The sequence below is a fragment of the Phascolarctos cinereus genome, unplaced genomic scaffold (genome assembly GCF_003287225.1).
Source record: "Phascolarctos cinereus isolate Bilbo 61053 unplaced genomic scaffold, phaCin_HiC Scaffold_4;HRSCAF=312, whole genome shotgun sequence".
NCBI lineage: Eukaryota > Metazoa > Chordata > Mammalia > Diprotodontia > Phascolarctidae > Phascolarctos > Phascolarctos cinereus.
Window position 1 is genome coordinate 255,119,501 of NW_027555847.1, and position 19,820 is coordinate 255,139,320.

The window sequence follows — 19,820 nt, forward strand, 5'->3', positions numbered from 1 at the left end:
AGACATCACTGTAGAGTCAGATTACAGCATGTCTGACTGTGGCTGAGACCAGTATGAGCTCAGAATGCTCTCCTGCAGGTTGGACACAAATTGTCCATGTGAACATTTGGAGTGGAGTCTCTAAATCTGCTCATCTCCTGTTTCTTTTGAACTGCTTCAATTCTGCTTTGCTCATAGAGCACATTATTTTCATAGTTGACTGTCCTGCTTTTCTATTTTCATTCTTTGACACATATTCTCCTCTTTGGCATCTCGGAAATCAATTCCTGAGTGCTTTAAAAACTTTTTTTGTCTGAAACACAGATTTTTTCCCTATGTACTGTTTTAATTTCATCTTTTGTTACATTGGGTGTTGATTGGCATTTCCAGTATTGCCACTGGTGAGAATGAATAGATTGTCCTCGAATACTGGCAGATCTATTCCATTTCATGTCTCTGTTTTTGTTTAAGTTTAATTCTTCAGGATAGTCTACATCAGCTGTGTCTTTAGCTAAGTTCTCTGCAGACTCATTTGCTGCCTTTTCCCCTCTCTCTTCTGTAGCAGTACTGCATGTAATCTTTTGCAATTGTGTTTTGCAAATGAGCTTGCACTCTAAGGCTGCCTTTTATTTTGTCAAGGAGATCAAATATTTCCTTGCTGGAATGGTTTCTGACCACTTTCTGCTGCCTCATTGTGGTAATTGGTTAAACTTCTCCAAGCAATGTCTTTACTTTGTTCATTTCCATTTTTTGGCAATTTGTTTAAATGAGCTGGCTTCAGTAATAGCAAACGGTATTCTTTCCTCTTCTTGATCTTGTACACACAGGATCCTTTTCTTATCTTTTAATTAGGTATTGATTTTGACCTTTGCTCTAAGCAGTGGATGATCTGATTGCATACAGACCTTTGATTCTGAAAGGACTACTATATTGCTAAATTTTTATGATGTTCCTGCAGTAAAAAGCCTTGGATAGTATAGAACAGCTAGATGAAAGACAGGAAGATCTGGGTTCTTCTAGTTCCCCTCTGACATACTGGGGGGAGGGGAAGGGGACTTTACTTGTGAGCACCTCATGCAGCTTCCTACAATTATAAATTAGACACCGGTTGCCCTTGTACTTTGGTAGATGATGTTCCCTTTGTGGAAACTACTCACATCCATGAAAGCATAGGTCCAGACCTAAAAAAAAAAAGACTTAGAAAAATGATCTGTTTTATCTATTTTTTTAAGAAAACAGATTGATCAGGTCAGAACAGCAAGTAGATTAATTCCTTGAGGCCTAGGTTAGGCAACTAGATAAGGCTGAGTAATGTCTTTGGGAGGTGCATTCAGGGAATCATTCAATTTCCATGATTTCTCGCTCCAAATCTAACCCTGTTGAGCTTCTTCCCTAGGTAGTAGGTGTAACCATCAGAGTTAGGCATTAATAAGTAGGGGAAGCGAGGAGAGTTCCCTCATTCTTTTTGGAGAGATGAATTTGGGACATGGAGAGGTAGGTAGCAGGGTGCTCTTAGCATCCCAAATTGGAATTTGGAATTCATTTTCCCATAGAAACATCTGTTGCACATGGTATTTAGAGTTATATTGTTATTACAGTCTTATAGTATTTATTGTAGTATAGCCAAACTTTTTGGTCTCAGGTCACCTTTACATTTAAAAAAAGAATTGAGAACCTTAGCCAAAGAGATTTTGTTTATATGTGGGTTATGTTAATGGTATTTACCACATTTGGAATTAAATGTCATAGCATTATTATGAAAATAGTTTTGAACTTCTGGCTATATCCCCTGAAAGGTTCTCAGAGATTCCCCAGGGGTCCCCAGCCCACACTTTAAGAATTACTGGTCTAGTATATTCCAGAGAACAACCACATAGAAAACTTTTCTTCCTTCTTTCCCCTTCCCCCATATCTTCCTCCCCCTCCAGTGTGTGTGAAGTGAGAAGCAACTGTCTTACCAATGATCTTTTGGAGTGTAACCTGATTTGTAAATTGGGGACTGATCTGTTGTAATACCTCCAAAAGTTGAATAGGTTAATAAATTAAGTGAGTCCTAGAATAACATCAGTGGGAGTTTCATAGTGAATTTAAAGGTAGTGTTTTATTTTTAAAGTTGATGGATGCAAGGAGAAAATAGTTAATTGTTCCTCTGTAACTGACACATTATTTGTTTCTTACTTGGTTTTGTCTAGGTTGATGCATTTTCTATAATGTTTGAAAATATTCTTTCCCTAGGTAATTTCTTTTCTGGCTGCAGTACTGTAAAAAAGGCACACGAGAGGATATTGAAAATAATATGCCAGAGTTTTTGTTAAAGAATATGAAAAAGGAATCTTCCACTTGTACTCCAAAGAAGGTAAAATGTACAGAAATCCTTAATTCATTGATAACTGTCTTCATAAAATAGTCAACATAAGTTTTAATATTTACAACTAGTTAGATTATTTTGAAAACAGCATTTTAAGGAAAGAATCAAAACATTTATTTCATAGACTTTAGCTATCTATGATCTACCAAATATGGCCTAATTTTAAGGAAGACAATATGTTTTTAAGGTATGTTGTTATTTTAAAAAATATTCATGTACTAGGTTGGTATTGACAATTATGTGTATGTTGTCAAAGTATAGGTTAATATAAGATGTACCCACTAAAGAATATTTGAGCATTTGACCATTGTGTAGGTGTGTTTTGTGAATGAAAGGAAGAAAATTAGTTATATTTTCTTTGTACTATTATTATTTTAAAGTATTTCTGAAATTCTTTATTTCCAAATATATTCCTCTTCCTTCTCCTCCCTAGCCTTTCATATTTTATAATAAAGAATAAAAAAAGAAAGAGGAATGAAAAGCAGTTCAGCAAAAATATCTAATTCACCTGCTGAATTTGATAAGCAATATTCCACATCCTTAAAGAAAGGGGAGAGGTTCTTTTTCTTATCTTTACTTCAGGGTTAAGCTTAGTTATGATTGCAATGTTCAGTTCTATTTTTCTTTCCATTTACATTATTGTCGTCATTGTGTATGGTTTTTCTTCACTTTGCATCAGTTCATGTAAATCTTGCTAAGATTTTCTGAAATTCTTTGTATTCATTATTTCTTTTCTATATCTTTTTTTTTTTTGGTGAAGTAATTGTGGTTAAGTGACTTTCTCAGAGTCTTGCGACTAGTAAGTATTATGTGTCTGAGGCCGAATATCAACTCATGTCCTCCTGACTTCAGGGCCAGTGCTCTGTGCACTGCGCCACCTAGCTGCCCCCACATATTCATTATTTTTTATGGTGTGCCATTAGTTCGTGTACCACAATTTGTTTAACTATCAGTTATATTTTCATATGACATTAGGTTGTAGATATTGTTCATGTAGATGATTTCATGATATTAAAACTGAGTCAATAAACTATGTGTAGTAAATATTTGATAGCAAATTCTAATGCAGAGAGCATTGAAAAAGCTATAAGGACAACCATTCTAGGCTCTAAATTGTTACTGCCTATAATACTTTAGGTTCTGGGTACGGCATTTAAGGACATCATTATCAACGAAGGGCACATAGGAAGGTAATCAAATGGTGAAGGATCTTGACATCATGCCCATTAATGAGTGGGTTAGATTCAAATACATAGAGAGGAAAAAGGAGGATATGTCATAAGGGGGTAACAGAGTAAGCAAATGTACTGAGATTTTTGGCAAAAAATCTTTGTTATCACATATCTCTGATATAGATAATCTCTGATACGGATATACATACACATAAGCACAGACATCATATATATGCATAATTACACATGCACGTACAGATGGGTATATATGGAACTAACACAAACATATAAGACCAAAAACCATTCCTTGAAGGGTAAGTGGCTAAATAAAGGATATGAACAAATAGTTATCAAAAAAATTACAAACTGTTAGCCATATGGAATATTGCTATAGATCACTGATAATAAGAATAATGCAAATCAAAAAAAATTCCAAAGTTTCACCTCAAATCCAGGAAATTGCCAAGATGACAAAAGATAGGAATAGTCAGTGTTAGTGTGGTTGTAGAAAAATACATTCTTGATATGAATTGGTCCAAACATTTTGGAAAATTGTTTGGAATTATGTGAAGAAAATGAGTAAAGTATCCATATCCTTTGAACCAGAGATCTGACTACTAGAAAGATCAGTGATAAAAAGAACAGTCTCATATATACCAAATTACTTATGGTAGCACTTTTTGTATTTGCAAAGAATTGGAAACAAAGTAGGAGTCCATTGATTGGGAAATGTTTCAACAAATACACAAGAAGTTAATTTTATGGAATATTGCTGTACTATTGAGTACAAAGAATAGAGAAATGTTTGGACTTATGCAAAGTGAAGTAAACAGAATGAGGGAAGCAATATATATATATAATGACTACAAACATGTAAATGGAAGAACAGCAATAACAAGACAATTAAAAGTGAATGGGCTATAATTATAATAGCCAAGACTGACCCTCAGAAGAGAAATGAGAATCCCTATCTCTTGTATTTTTGCAAAGGCATAGTAATAGGAATCTATAATACTGCATGTGGTGTTGGTTGATGTATTAGTTTTTCTGAACCATTTTATCCTTTCTTTGAATTCTTTGCTAGAAGAGTTAGGTTTCTGGGGTGGGAGCTATATATATGGGAGATTATGGTGTTATAAAAACAAATGATATCACTAAAATTTTTAAATGGTGTGTTTGCCTCTGTAACATTTAGAAATAAGAAGTGTGGTTTTATCAGCCTGTACGAATCAATTACTTTTGCTTTGTTAAAAAAAATTAGATCGTATATTTATGCAGCAGGTATAGTTATAAAGACATTCTGAAAAATTAACTTTAGGGCTCCTTATAAACAAAATCATTCTTGCAATAAATTGAACATTATAAATTAAGGAATGGTGGTTTAGAGTATGTGTGTATGAGATATGATACATCTCTGTGCACATTTGAGAACTTTTCAAGTGTGAATAAATCATCTGAGAATGTATAAAATAGATGTTTTGTGCCAAGAATAAATTCCTAAAGTAAAAAGACATGAAGTATGCCTTTCACATATTGATACTTGGAAAAGCTCCTAAATTTGAGGCCCTTCATTTTGGGATGGGGTTCAGTGGTCATGAAAATGAAACATAGTAAATTCATTTAAAAATCCTCATTTGTGTCTTAAATGTCAATCCCTTAAGGATTTCAAGCATGTTTTTCAGCAATAAAGTGGAGGAAGACTGGTTTCACACTGTTGAGGGAAGGCAAGTAGCATATGTAGGAATGCAAGCCATGGTTGAAAAGAAATCTTTTAAAAATATTTGGTATAAAATTTTTGTTAATTGAAAATTCTAAATGGAGCTCCCTGTATTCTTAATACCAGAGTAAAAGTTGCCAGTTATGCATTACTCTCCCTGAAATGAGAAAATTAACAACATTGACTCTATTTTAAGTTTGTTGGTGTAATAAAAGTGAATATGAGTATAAGTGCAATATTGTAGACTTCTCAGAAACAGAAAGTAAGCAAGCAAGATTTTAATCAGTCTACACTTTTATCTCCTAAAGATACCCTTCTGACTTTCCAAACTTAATTCTATACTTCCTAGACAAATTTGTACTTCTAAGTACAATCACTGCCCTATTTTGTTCCTGCACATTTAATCATTTTGGTACTGTCATCTGAATAGGGGTGGGGAACCTATGTTTTGGAGGCCACATATGGCCCGCCAGGTTCTCAAGTGTGGCCCTTTGACTGAATCCGAACTTCACAGAACAAATCCCTTTAATAAAAGGATTTGTTTGGTAAAACTTGGACTCAGTCAAAAGACTGCCCCTCAAGGACCTAGGAGGCCACATGTGGCCTTGAGGCCACAGGGTCTCCGTCCCTGATTCTGACAGTCCTCTTTTTTTCATTTTGTTTATCCAGATATTATTCATTTATCATCAATTCCCATTTTTTTATGATGGCTCTAACTCACAAATTTATCACTTTCCTAAAGACTCATAACACTTAATTTTGTGTTCCATAACCTATTATTTACAAATTTTCTTGTGAAGTCTTGTTTATTAATAGTAGCTAACAGTCTTGTATTACTTTGTGGATTTCAGAGCACTTTATGTACATTTTTTCATTAGATCCTTTTAACAACTGTGTGAGGTAGATACTTAAAGCTATTCTTATTATTTTATAGATTTGGAAATGGACTTAAAAAGGTTAATTAAGTTGTCCACAGTCACACGGCTAATGTGCCAGTGGCAATATCTGAATTCAGGTTCCTCTTCTGATGCCACATCTAACACTCTTTCAGCTACTCCATGTTCCCTCTCATATCATTATTCATTTCTTGCATTATTTTAAACTTTTCATCCACATATATCATGGATTTTCTGTGTGTCCCTGATAGTGACTAGGATGTAGCACAGTGCTATGCATATAATTAGTATCTAAGAAATATTTCATAGAATAATAAAGTTTAGAGTTGGAAGGGATCTTTGAGATCTCTTATTGTAAAGATAAGGAAATTGAGACCAAAATAACAATATAAAATTCATACATTTAGTCTTCCCTGGACCTAAAATGATGCTAATTTTGCAAAACTTTCCTAGGAGATACACATATACTAAACACATTGAACTTTTCTAATCAAGATACCTTTTTCAATGCATATCATTCATGTCATTGTGCCAGTTAATGTAGACCTTCTAATTCTGGGATTCATGGACTCCTAAGGGGTCTGTGCATAGACTTCAGTGGGTATATGACCTTGGATGGGAAAAAATGATGTATATATACATACACACACATATGTATATATATACACACACACACATACATACATATATATGTTCATTTATATCTAAGTGAAATTTAGTATTTCATTCAGTTGTGAAGGAAGGCAACAAAGGTTATTCTGAGAACAGGTCCAAAGTCTTCATCGGACTGTCCCACTGATCCACAACACAAAAAAGGTTAAAGACCCCTGTATGAATGCTGGATTGTAACTAAAAGAGTATTTCTCTCTGAAGACCTAGGCCAGCTTTCATTTAAATATAATATGGTTTAAAGAAAATTAGGTGATGTTTAATTAGCATTCTTTGTAAGCTTTGGTTCCAGTATAAGGGTCATTGTTTTTTGCTTGATGGGATTTTAATTTTGTTTATAAGTCATTTTAAGCAATGCATATTTTAATAAATTAATATTTGAAGGCAACTCCAACTTTTTAAAAAATCACTCCACTGGTATTGAGTTGGGAAAGACCACCAAAATTGCTCAGTGAGTAACTGATGCAACATTCATATGTGTGCTTTCCATTTTACTCTTTGGTATCATTTACTTAAAAAAAATTTTAAAAATTAAATATTAAAATAAAATATTCATACTATAACAGTAAACACTTCAGATTCTTTCTTCCCTTTTACTTGTAGTGGAATTTCCCTAATCGTTCTGTTATACTTTACTATAAAGATAAGTTGCTGAACTTTTAAATTTGCATGATTTCTAAGTACTAGTAATGTTAGTAACCCCCAAAAAGTTAAAGAAATCTTGTTCCCACCTTAAAAAATTAAAATCCTTTTGGATTCTTGGGTCTAATGCTACTGGTACTTTCAGATTGATAGGAACCTTTTTATGATGGCCTCCAAAATTTACATCTGTCAGCTATGTGCTCAGATGGAATTTGAATACAATATTTTTTACCATAATAGCTATGATTTTTATGTTACCTCACTGTGTTAACTCATTTGATCCTACCAAGACCCTGTGAGGTAGATACTCAAGTATCATCCTCAGTTTATGAATGAGGAAACTGAGACATAGAGATTTAGTGAGTCATCTAAAATCACTTAACTCACATAATTCTCATCTCTGTATAAATATTAAAAGGGAGGAAAAAAACCCTTCAAAAATAGGTTTTGTGTTGAGCTCTTTAACTTTATATTTCAAGACAGGAATAAAAGAAGGTCAAGGAATAATAATCTTTGGGCCAGCAGACAAAATATGTTTAGTAGTGACCAACCTTAAATGATTGGCAATGAAGTGAGAAGAAAGAACTATCATTGATTTAGTCATTCTCTTTTTCTGCAAATTTTCCCTTCCCCACTTTCCTGTGGAGGTAGGGGAGGGATATATATCACATTTATTTCTATCCTAACAAACATTATCCAGCCTCAGCATTTTGGGTTAGAGGTGACGTTAACCTGTGGTTAGTAATATTCTTTCACTTCTTATTAAATTGTACCCTGTCAGTGTATATAATGAGTGCCTATCTTTACGTAGGAATAGGATTGACATTGAAAAATTTATAGATAATCCTTAAATTTACCAGACAATGAGTCAGTGGGAGGAATAGAAAGTAGATTGATAAAAATGCTGAAAACAAAATTAGATTATCTCAAATTAGACAAGAATTTGGGTACTTACTAAAGGGGAAGGGAGTCAGCCTCCTCTCTTCCCTGCCCCCCCCCCAAAAAAAAAGACTTCTCAGCAGTTAAGTGAAGGGTTTGGTATTTATTTTTGTTAAATTTCATATTGTGGGTTTCAACTCATCATTCTACCTTGCTGAGATAATTGAAAGTCTTGATTCTGGCATCCATTGCTTTAGCTATTCCTTTCAAATTTGTGTCATCAGAAAGTTTGATAAGCATGCTTTCTGTGTCTTCATCTAAGTTGAAACAATCAGAGTCTAGTACAGAGCCCAGCAACGTGTTAGTAGGTAGAGTAGAAAACATATGGGGTTGTTGTTCTTGTTCATCCTTTCTTTAAGAGGGTGAGTTGGGGTTGTAGAGAAACAAGTTTACTCGAATTACTGCTGGAATTGCAGACCTGTCTAGTTTGTATGTATTCTGCTGGTCCTGCTTTTTTTCATTTGGGATTATTTTCTAAAAGGTTTTCTTCATATGGCCTTATGGTCTTCATTCTTTACCTTAATTACATTATAAGCTATATTAACGTGACATTATCTTACTCATTTAGGCTGATTCCTATTTTTTAAAATTAGAAATATAATTATTATGAACATCTCACTGTGTCACCTATTTAGTCAACTCCAGTGAGCTTCCTGTTGGGCTGTAGGATAAAATATAATTTCTTTTGTTTAGCTTTTAAAGCTCTTTACAACTTGGCCCGAAGCTGTCTTTACTGCTTCTTTGGTTATTACTCCTCCTCCCACACTCTGTTCCGGCCAAGCTGTTTTCTCTTTCTTCTTCACACATAGTACTCCATCTCCTCTCTGTTTGTCTGAACTGACCATCCAGCATGCTTGAAATGAACTCCCTCCTTTCCTCTATCTCTTTCCTCCTTTAAGATTTCATTCTTTGTAGTTGAATGTTCAGTAGCCAGTACTTTGCCTGTCATGTAGCAGGTGCATACTCAGTGCTTGTTGATTGCGTGATCAGTTCTCATCTTTATTTTTTTTTCTTCGATAGGACTCAGAAACAGCCCTGGGAGGTCACTGTCCTATTCTTTTAATTTTACTGCTTCTTGGGAGATTGTAAAGGTGGAAAAATCATTTTTTTTTAAAGCTATGTAAAAGTATTATGATGTAGGCTCATCAGACAGGACAATAGGGAGGTCGTGTACCTCGTTCTATTTCCACATAACTTTATTCTGCTAGGTCTCTTTATTTTGAAAGCGTTTTATTCCATGTGGCTTGGAGATTATGTGTATTTGCTGTTGTTAACATCTATTAAAACCATTGTTTTTACATTTCACTGCTAGATCCAGGCAATTGTGGGCATTAATTTAGTTTATGATAGTTTATTGGTTGAGTTCTTTAGCAAAATATGCTGAAAATATGCAGCAAAATATTTATACCTATTTATTTGTAGGAGATTGGTTGTCTCTTGGCCCATGAAAGTGAAATTCTGATGTATAATTCTAGACATCAGGCTAGTCCTTGTAAATATTCTTTAGGTGCTAAATTTTTACAGCTTGCAGTGATATGTTACAGAATTTCTATTATTTCCTTGCACAATCTAAGTCCAAGCTCCTTAAAGAAAACCCTTCTGTAATTTCTTGTCAGCACAGTCTCTGACACATAATAAGCATTTGATAAATGCTTGTTGATTGACTTGTTGACTGACTGGCAATGACCTGACTCTAAATTGTTACCATAAACCTTTGTATCTTCATAACCAAATTCGCATGAGTCAGCCATTTGTTTGTCATTTGTTTTTCAACATATGATTGACTGAGTTCATGCAGATGTTGCCTTTGGAAAGCCCTTTGATTCTGTTCCATTCTTGAATCTTAACCATTTCCTAGGCTACGTTTGGAGGTCAATCACTTTCAGTTACTTGTGACAAATTCCAATGTCATTTACCTGTTATCAGCCTTAACTGTTGCTTGATGGAGTGATATCTACTTGTTTGAAAATATTTTTGTTGGTTTTTAACTTTTTTTTTATATGCTCTAAGAATGTCTGTTAATCTTCTTGCTCCTTTTTTTGATAGGTAGAGGATGTAGAAGTGCTAATATTGCCTGGGTTTTTTGTTGAGATGCTTCTCAAATCTGCCATATAGGAATCTCAAAGCAGAAGCCTCAGGCTGGCATCACTAGTTCTATCCTACTCACTAGGGACTGAGAGATGTCCCAAGAAAAAGTCTGCTATTTTTCCAACTTGTCCCCTCCATGCCTATCTGTCCCCAAAACAAGGTAATAAAATATGCTGCTTCATAACCAAAATGTTTGCAGCAACTTGGATTTTGCTTCAGCTACAAAGAGAGCAAGGTTAATCAGAGATAAATATAAATGCACATTAGGTCAGAAAGCTGATCTAAATGTTAGGAATTTTCCAAACTCTGGGGCTTGGAGTGATTATGCTTGTACTCCTAACTTTTCATCTAAAATAAACTTTCTAAAGCCCTAGAGGCAGGAACCATATGGACATTAGGGGCCATTATTTTGCACAATGAACTAATTATTATAACAGTGCTATGTGTATAAATCCTGAAATGTTTTATATCTTCTGTAAAATATTGTGGGAGAATTTCTGGCCATCTCTAGTCATGCTGTTCTTACTGGTCTACATTAAGTCCAGCATTTATTTCTCTGCCTTCCCCATTAGAAAATTCTCTTTACACCTTGAACCACCCTGGGCTTTGATAGATAAACTTTGGCCATATTTTGCGTGGTTCCAGGTATTCATGTGCTTCCCCCTCCACCTTCTAATTCCTCTTTCTTTATGTATTGATTGTCTTACTCCATTAAAATATAAGCTCCTTGGGAGCAGGGTATCCCCAGTTTAGTACAGTACCTGTATGTTAGTAAATACTTAACAAATTCATTTTCCTCTCTCTCTCTCTCTCTCTCTCTCTCTCTCTCTCTCTCTCTCTCTCTCTCTCTCTCTCTCTCTCTCTCTCTCTCTGTCTCTGTCTCTCACAGATTCCAGATTTTTAAAAAATTTCTTAGGTTCAGTATTGTTCTATTTAGATTTCTGCCGTCAGACTCAAAAAGAGCTTTTCAAAATTCCAGTCCAAGTATGCCCATCTTTTCAAAATTATTTGAGCCACACATTGTCATTTTTTTGGTCATTTATTTCCCTTCTGGACTTTGCATTATGTGGATTTTCTTCTTAAAACTTTTTTTTACATTTAAAAAATATAAATTTAATTAAAACCAAAAAAAAGAGACATTTTTATACACAAAGTAGAACAGAAAAAGAGGATTATATGTGAAGCTATGAATTTCTATTACCTATTACTTGCTTTAAAAAGAAGGCATGTAACAAATTGGACATTTTACTTTCAAAGCTTTCTGGCTTTTTTGTTTGCCTTTGAACTTCCTTCTATTCTCTGTGTATTAAGTATGGATTTTTCAATGCCTTTTGATTCTTCAGCATTTTTTCTTTTCAAATATAAAGAACTCAATTCTTGCCTTTTTGGCCATTCTGACCTTAGAATTAAGGTATTATGCTTATCCTGTGTTGATCTATAATATATTATTGTGTAATGTGAAGTTGAGGGTATCATGCACAAAAAGCAGTATGAAGTCTCTGCCTCTATCTAGTAAGATCTGTTTCCAGTTTTGTTATGGTGTATTACTGGCACATGATGCAAGCATTTCTATCTTTCATAGGGCCTCATGGTTTGACAGCTTTAGTGGTTAGTGCTATCTGCACAGAAACAGATGAGGTATTGGAATTTTTTATTTTTCCCAGTATGTCTTGTCCTGCCTTTTTGTGGTACCAAAATATGAAGGAACTTTGTTGTCATCCATGTTAAACTCATTATCATAATAGTTTTGAGTAGAGCCAGCCTGCAATCCTGTGCAGCACCAGCTCTTTCTTAGAATTCTGAGAGTAATTGTATTATACTGCCTGGGTTGTTAACCCAGTCATTGTTATTACCAAAGCCCAATTAGCCAGACCTCTATTGTTACTGTAGCAGTGTCATGACACATAGCTTCACTAGGTATCTTTGTGTCTGGTATTCTTTTATTTAGCTGTTCTTTGTGGTATTTTTTTACTTAGCTGTTCCTTCCCTGCCCCTACTTTCTGTACTTACACCTTATATTATGAATCATGGGTTGGACCCTGAAGGCATCATCATTACTATTATTATTATTATTATTGTTGTTGTTGTTGTTGTTGTTGTTGTTGTTGTTACTTTGTTCCCTATTAATGGAGTTAAAAGAGAAATGGTCTGAGGACAAACTGCTTTCTTGCTATTCTTGTATATTTAATGTTCTGCCTACTCTTGCACAGTGGATAAAATGACTTTTATAATCAAATAATAGTATTGAATGTAAGCACATCTATAGACTCAATTAAAATAACTTCAGAACTACTATAATAGCAGATAGGGTGGCAGAGATATCTTGTTCTTTGTGAGCTTGAGTTGAATGAAACATTGTTTCTTAAAACATTGAAAGAAACATTGTTCCTCCTGAGAGAAATTAACATTGTGCTATTCTATTAATAACTCATTATTAATTTGTGATAAACACTTTTTTCCCTTTACTTTCTGTTAAAACCCAACTCCTGGAAGAAAGTCAGTCAGCATGGCTGAGTGATAATGTTTATTTTTGGGTGGGGCTCCTCCCAGCTGGAATACCTAATTTCTGTTTAGAGTATAAACAGAATGCAGTCTGGGGGAGCCTTTGCTGGAGGAGCTTGTCCTTGGTCTCATTCCTTAGAGTTCAGAGCAGCCCAGCTTATGGAAAAAACTAGCTAAAGAGGTCCAGATGAAGATGGCTTCCCCTTGCCCAGAAGCCTTGAGATTACTCAGTTTCGTAATCAAGCTAAGTTCTCAGCAGGAGAAGCTGAAGACTTTTAGCCCACCTTCTTATTAAATGTCCACCGTTCAGGACTGAGTTTCATTTGTCAGAGGAGTTCTCTTTGAGAAGGGATGTAAGGTGGTTCAGGGTCTCCCTTGGCATCTTTGGTACCTGAGGGAAACCACTGACCAACAATTTATTGATTGCCAGTTAGCCTAGTTAATAATTGATTATTAATTACCCAGAAACTCTGTCCCTTGGGGTTTTCATTCATCTCATAACTTCAGTTTGTTCTGGTAAAGTTCTTGTAAGTTTTGCATTCTTTGTAATTTGGCGGTTATAAATTATTTGGCATGATTGTATCTTAACAAATATCATTCTTAAATCTTAATGGATCTGTTATTTTGTGGTAGTGATATGTTTTGCACAGTAGTTATGTTTGTGTTTAGTTTTCAGTGATGTTTGGAGCTTTGCATTTGTAGTATGGGGATTTGTTGGTCATCATTTTATTTAAAAAAATAATGAGCTTGTGGTGTATAATTCTAACCACCTGATAGTTTCTTTCTAGGTTATTTGCTAGACCAGGAATTCCCAAATTTTTCTTGGGTTCCCATAGCCCATTGCTTTCAGGAAGCATTCCCATTCAATATGAAAAGAAATAAATTCTGGAGTTTGCTATGCTTATGTACATAAAAATAGATTATTTTTCATAAAGAAAACTTGATTTGATACAATAAAATGTAGTTATTAATGAAATATTCTCCAGTCCTCCTTTTCAAGAAGATCATGTCACCTAGGGATATATGTACCCTAGGTTGGTAATCCTGTGCTGGATGTTAGATTTTTACAACCTGAAGTGGTATGTTGCATACTTTCCAATACTTTTTTTTAAAACATAATCTTCATTTATCAGGAAGTAATTTCTGGAGGCAGTGGCTTGATATTGAATTATTATTAAAAACCCAAGTTTTTAATGTTACATAACTTAGCTATTAGCTTGATTCTTCCTTGTTGACGTATTGTTGGTTGCATTCATGTAGCTATCATCCATTGAATGCCTTTTGATCCCAGTCTTGGATCATTGCTGTTTCATAGACTTCATCCAGAGATAAATCACACTTTTGGTTATATATAGATTATGATTTGACAAATCCAATGGCAGCTATAGAAAGATTAATACTTTCTAGTCAAAAGCCTAGTCAGAAGTCAAAAAAGGGAGAAGAAAAGTAATATATGTTCTCAGAGCATGTAATAAGCAGGTTAAAAGTTTACAGAAATATTTGTAATAAACAGACTTCACTTCATAAGGGAAAAAGATAGGCTCACAATGGGCCTTTTTGATTAGGAAGTACTAACCTTCCAAGATTCCCTGCTGTCATGAGCACTGAGTTTTATTAATTTTCTATGTGTTTTTTTGTTTATCTGTCTCCTAGATCCTTTTTCATTCATTTTATCATATCTAAAGTATATGCTGTCTAGTATTTCATAGGTGTTAATTGTTAAATATATTTTCCCCATTAAACTTTAACTTTAGGATGCCACTAAGTCTCTTAACATTTAACCACAGCTTTCTCTTTGATAACCTTGTGATGGAAGTGTCTTGCCTGGAGAAGACCAAATAAATTTCATCTTCATCCATTGATTCAGTTTGGCCTTTAGATTCAAACTCAGAGCCTCAGTCTTGATAAAGTCTCACTTGGTGTACATTAAAAATGTTATACTTTTCAAATCCAAATGCCATTTTGACATCAGTAGAGGGAGTGTCTGTGGGCTAGCTGTTTAATGTGCTTTTTAGTGGAACTGCATAACTTAACGTCATCCAGGTATACTAGATGATTAATAATAATACTAATAATGAACAAATAAATAAAATTAATAAGATGTTTTGATTATAATTCCCATTTTGATTTGAGAGTCCTATTCAGTTCTATTCAGGAGAGATGCTAATGGATATAATGCTGTGCATAGCTGGAGGAGCTCAAACTGTTTCATTGGAAGTTGCCATTTTTAATATCAATTTGTATATGATTATATTGTTGATATATTTTAAGTAGAGAAAAATTTTCGATGTGGACGTCAAATACCCTAGAGGGAGTTGAAGATACCATTAACAAAAAGTCATATGAAGCCCATTGCTCCATATGGTAAAATCTGTTTTGAGTAAGGTTATGATGTAGTGCTACCACATAATCAAGTCATTTCTAGTTTCAGTCCATTTCATGTGCATCTTTAGTTTTTTTTGCTTTGGTGGTCAGCTGTATCGGTTGAAGGCATTTTCAGCGGGGTAGAGTATTGGTGTTTCTGATATGTTTTCTGATTTATCTTTCTTGTGTACCAGGACACATTGGTGGTGACAGTCATTTAACCAACTGTGAATCCAGATATCTTTACTGTCATACAGCTCATAATACTCACATATAACTTGTCCACAAGGATGTCATGAAAAACTTTGACAAACACTCTGTTGAAATGCTGGCATAATGTGTCTAGTGCATTTACTGGATTCTAACAGCATTTTAACCCTATTCTTATTTTTAATAATAATAATAGCTATAATATTTATATAATTCTTTAAGGTTTGCAAAGCACTTTACATATAATGTCTCATTTGAGCCTCACAATGGCTCTTTGAGGTAGATACTATTATCCCTATTTTACAGAGGTGGAGGCTGAGGCTAAGAAAGGTTAAGCGATTTGCTAGGGTTATACAGCTGTAAGTTTTTGAGGTAGAAGTCAGACTCAGGTCTTCTTGACTCCCAAGTATAGTATTCTATCCAGTATGCAGCTTAGCTGCCTCAGAAAAGGAAGCTGTTTTTGAAAACAAGGTGACTCCTCCTAAACAGTACTTCCCTCTTAAAATATTCACAATCTATCAATTTAACAGTCTTTTCCAGAATTTTCCAGGGGTCAGTGTTGAGCTTACTAGTGGTAATTTCTGCTGTCTGCCTTTTCTCAACCTTTTGAAAATTAATATATTTTGTTCTTTCTAGTCTTCTGATACTTTTATCATCCAAACTCCCCAAATTAATGACAGCAGCTAAAAGATCATATCATGAAATTTTTCCGTGTCTTGCAATTTATTCTTTCTAGTTTAGGATGGGAGCTCCTTGAGGTCAGGGACTGTCTTTTGCCTTTTTTCCTATCCTTAGTGTTAGTACAGTGAGTGGTGCATAGTAGGTGCTTAGTAAATGTTTATTGACCTGCCTAACCTAGGGACTTGTACTCATTTTAAGAATGTAAGTGTTTTCTTGTAATGTTTTCATCTTTCCTAGACCACACTTCTCTTTTAATGTGTTCTGCCTTTATCATTTTGAAGCTTCTTTTCCTTGGTAGAAAAAGGAACTGAGTACTTTTTTCCTTTCTCAATTTTATCCAGAGGTGTAACTAGCATTTGGTGAATGGAGTTTGAATTTCATTCCACGTCCTGATGTCTGGTGGTCTCCATACTCTCATCTTTATCCATTCATCCAGTTTCTCTTCCCCTCCTCTACCACTGGAACTCCACTCTGTAGTTAACAAAAAATAACTTTTTGTCCTAGATATTTTCGTCTTATATTCCTCCCATCTATCTAGAAACACTTAACTGAAAACTAGCTTTCTCTGGAGATACCACATCTGTTGGCACCATCTCCAAGGCTGGCTTCTTATTTCACACTCAATGACATAGAGAACCAGGAAGAGAAGTTAGTATACTCCTTGCTCTCCATTGTCACTTTCATACCCTCTCCTGCTACCATCATTAGCAACAACCTTTCCTCCTTTAAAGTCCTCCTTTCTGCATCATTATTTCTATGAATCTTTTCATGTTCTCCCTTCTACCTCCTCTTTTGTTCCTTCTCCCTTGAGTAAATTCTTTGCCTGTATCAGCTTTTTCTTCTTTCTTTCAGCCCGTTTGCCTTAAATATCTGTGTTTCCCAAGTCCTCAACCTTTTCAGCTCCCATGACTTAAGTTTCTAATTTACCTCAATTACATATGGAGGTAGTCATGCTTTAGATACCACCTTTATTCCCCACCCTAAATTTGATTCAGGTGTCAGAATTCCTAGTCCTAGGCCTGATGTCAGGTTATTGATCTACCCTAAGCAATGGGTAAATAATTTCTGTTAGTTTTTTTGGTCTGAATATACCTTTAAAAGCTCTTTTTTTGCTTTAATCTCAGATACTTATTAGCTGTGTGACCCTGGGCAAGTCACTTAACCCTGATTGCCTTAAAAAAATATTATAATATGAATGTATAAAAGTAGATGGCATAGGATATAGGACTGAATGGGTACTAACTCCAGAAAGTATTATTGCTTTTTGTTCACTTGCCATTTTCTCATAATAGTGAAGAATGTGCAGCATTTTAACCTCTAGGACAATATAATAAGGCTGTCTTTTAGCAAAATAAGTCAATGAATTTAAGAATGAAGGAGATGTCTCACCTTCCAGAAAAATATAATATTTACTGCTTTTGCCAGTGTTTTTTTGGCTCAGCAGGATTCAATACATTATTTTTTATTTTTTTTGTGGGTAACATGGTATAAGACAACATATCTAAAATACTGGCCTAGACACTGTAAAAGAATACAATAAAAATAAAACATAGAGTCTCTGTTCTCAAGGATTTGATAACCTCTTGTAAGACACAGCATGTTCCGAGGTGTTTCAAGGGAGCATGTGAAGAGTTAGCTACAAATTCTTGATATAGCTGGTCAGTGGTGGCAGCATTAAATTGAGATATCTGGTGGGCCTGAAAACAAAATGTCTTAGCTTTTCCTGGATTTTTGGCAAGAAGCAAGATCTTTGGAAGGGTGATAATGGAATGTGTAATTTTAATATAGTTACAAGGAGGAAAGCTTTGAGGAGTACTATGTAGTAAGTGGTTTGAGCCTGAGTCTTCCAGAACCAGGATGGCTGCATCTCTCACTCACATTCCAAGGGTCCCCTTGAGGGGTTGGAGGTGTCTTTCCCTAATGTCATTCAGTTTGAGCCTCCATTCTGTTGTTTTCTGCCTCTTGTTAACCATCAGTGATTCTACTCCGGGATCTTGGAAAGCTCATTGTACTGTCCTTTTGCAGACCATATATGGACCTCAGATGGGAAGGGCTTGTGACCCTTCCCTTATAGCATTGTCTGTTCTTTCACCAGGATACAGCTGGCAGCAGTCACCAAAAGCAGCAAACTTAGGCTGACTAGCACCTTTTGAACAAACATCAAGTTCAGCCAGACAGAGAGGCTGCTCTTTACCATGAGGTTAGAGGATTGGAAACAGTTATAGAATATTCTCACATGTTTCAAATCTTTCCATGGCATGTTCGTGTCTCTCTGGAGGCAGGCTTCTTGGCCTCCTCCGTATGGAGGATTGCGTCAGCTGGATATGCCGATATTCACCTACTCACCAATCACCCACAGCAATTATTTTAACCTAAGTAAAAGAAGAGAGATAAAGATTGAAAAATAAAATAAATTCAAAACATGTGGTTTCTAGTAGTTGATTCAGAGGGAGAATACCAAAGATAGCAAGGCATTGAAGCCTAATAAGAATTGTCTTTTTTATAGTTCATTTGAGTTTACCATTAGGTCAAACATTAAGAATCTTGATCATAAAAATTGTAGTGACTCCACTAATCAACATCTGGTTATGAAAAACTATGAGGGAACTCTGAATATTTAAGACCAGCTTTGTGAGGAAAGAAGTAGCAACTTCATTTCACCTGGTCTGATTTTCACCTGTTTAACCATTTTCATTATGTTTTTTGTTCAGTATGTAAGACAGCTACATCTATACACACCTGATTTAGAAGAACAATGTGATTAGAACATATGACATGTCTAGTCATTCATTATTTCCACCTTTTTATGTTTTTTGTATATTCTGAGTTTGTGTCTTTTTTCCTTAAAAATGAGTAGGCACAACTAATTCACCTATCTTCTCCTACCCTGTTTTCTCCTCATTTGGAAAATAGGGACAGTACCTATTATAGCTACTTCATGCTACTGGTACAAAACTCAAATACATTATCTTTGTTGAGTGCTTTACAAACCTTAATTCACTATACTTAACTATACTCAGTTATTCATACTTCATAGAATTCTTGCAAAATTCCCATGTATTACCAGTTGCCTTTCAGGTGTGTTTTTAAACTGTTTATTTCTGTTTTTTCTCTTTAACTTAAACAGCGACTTATTATAGTCATTATTATTAGCAGTTAAGTGTGCTCATGTTTTGGGCAATGCTAGACAGTATGGAAAGACATAGTCCTTACTCTATTGGAAGGAATACCTTTTGAAATGAAACATCTTCCTCCTTTCATAAGCCATATACATAATTGAATTTTATCGTCATTCATGATCACTTGCCAGATGGATCAGATTCAGAGAGATCCCTATGAGATTATTTCTCTTGACTTTTTCATGACAGTACAACTGTGTTTGGCTTGGGGTAGAACTGAGCAGAATGTCTCAGCTCTTAGGCTGTCAAGCTTGTTGTTAAAAACACAGTCACAATTCTAGTTTTGGCTCTCCATTGTCTTTAACTAGGACACAGAGATATTTTTAAAAAATGTTTACCTCATCTCTATCTTTAGTAATATAAGTCCTTGGATGGAGGTTAAGTTAATGTTTACAGAAAACTTTGGGAGCATTT

The 19,820-nt window shown here is 34.9% G+C and overlaps 1 protein-coding gene across 1 annotated transcript in view; it reads left to right on the top strand.

Annotated features, from left to right (window-relative positions):
• ERCC6L2 (ERCC excision repair 6 like 2) overlaps positions 1-19,820 on the top strand; it is a 152,441-nt gene that overhangs the window by 29,100 nt on the left and 103,521 nt on the right. The window contains 2 exon segments of the mRNA XM_020971672.2: positions 2,215-2,240; positions 2,242-2,335. Of these exon segments, the coding sequence (XP_020827331.1) occupies positions 2,215-2,240; positions 2,242-2,335 (120 nt within the window).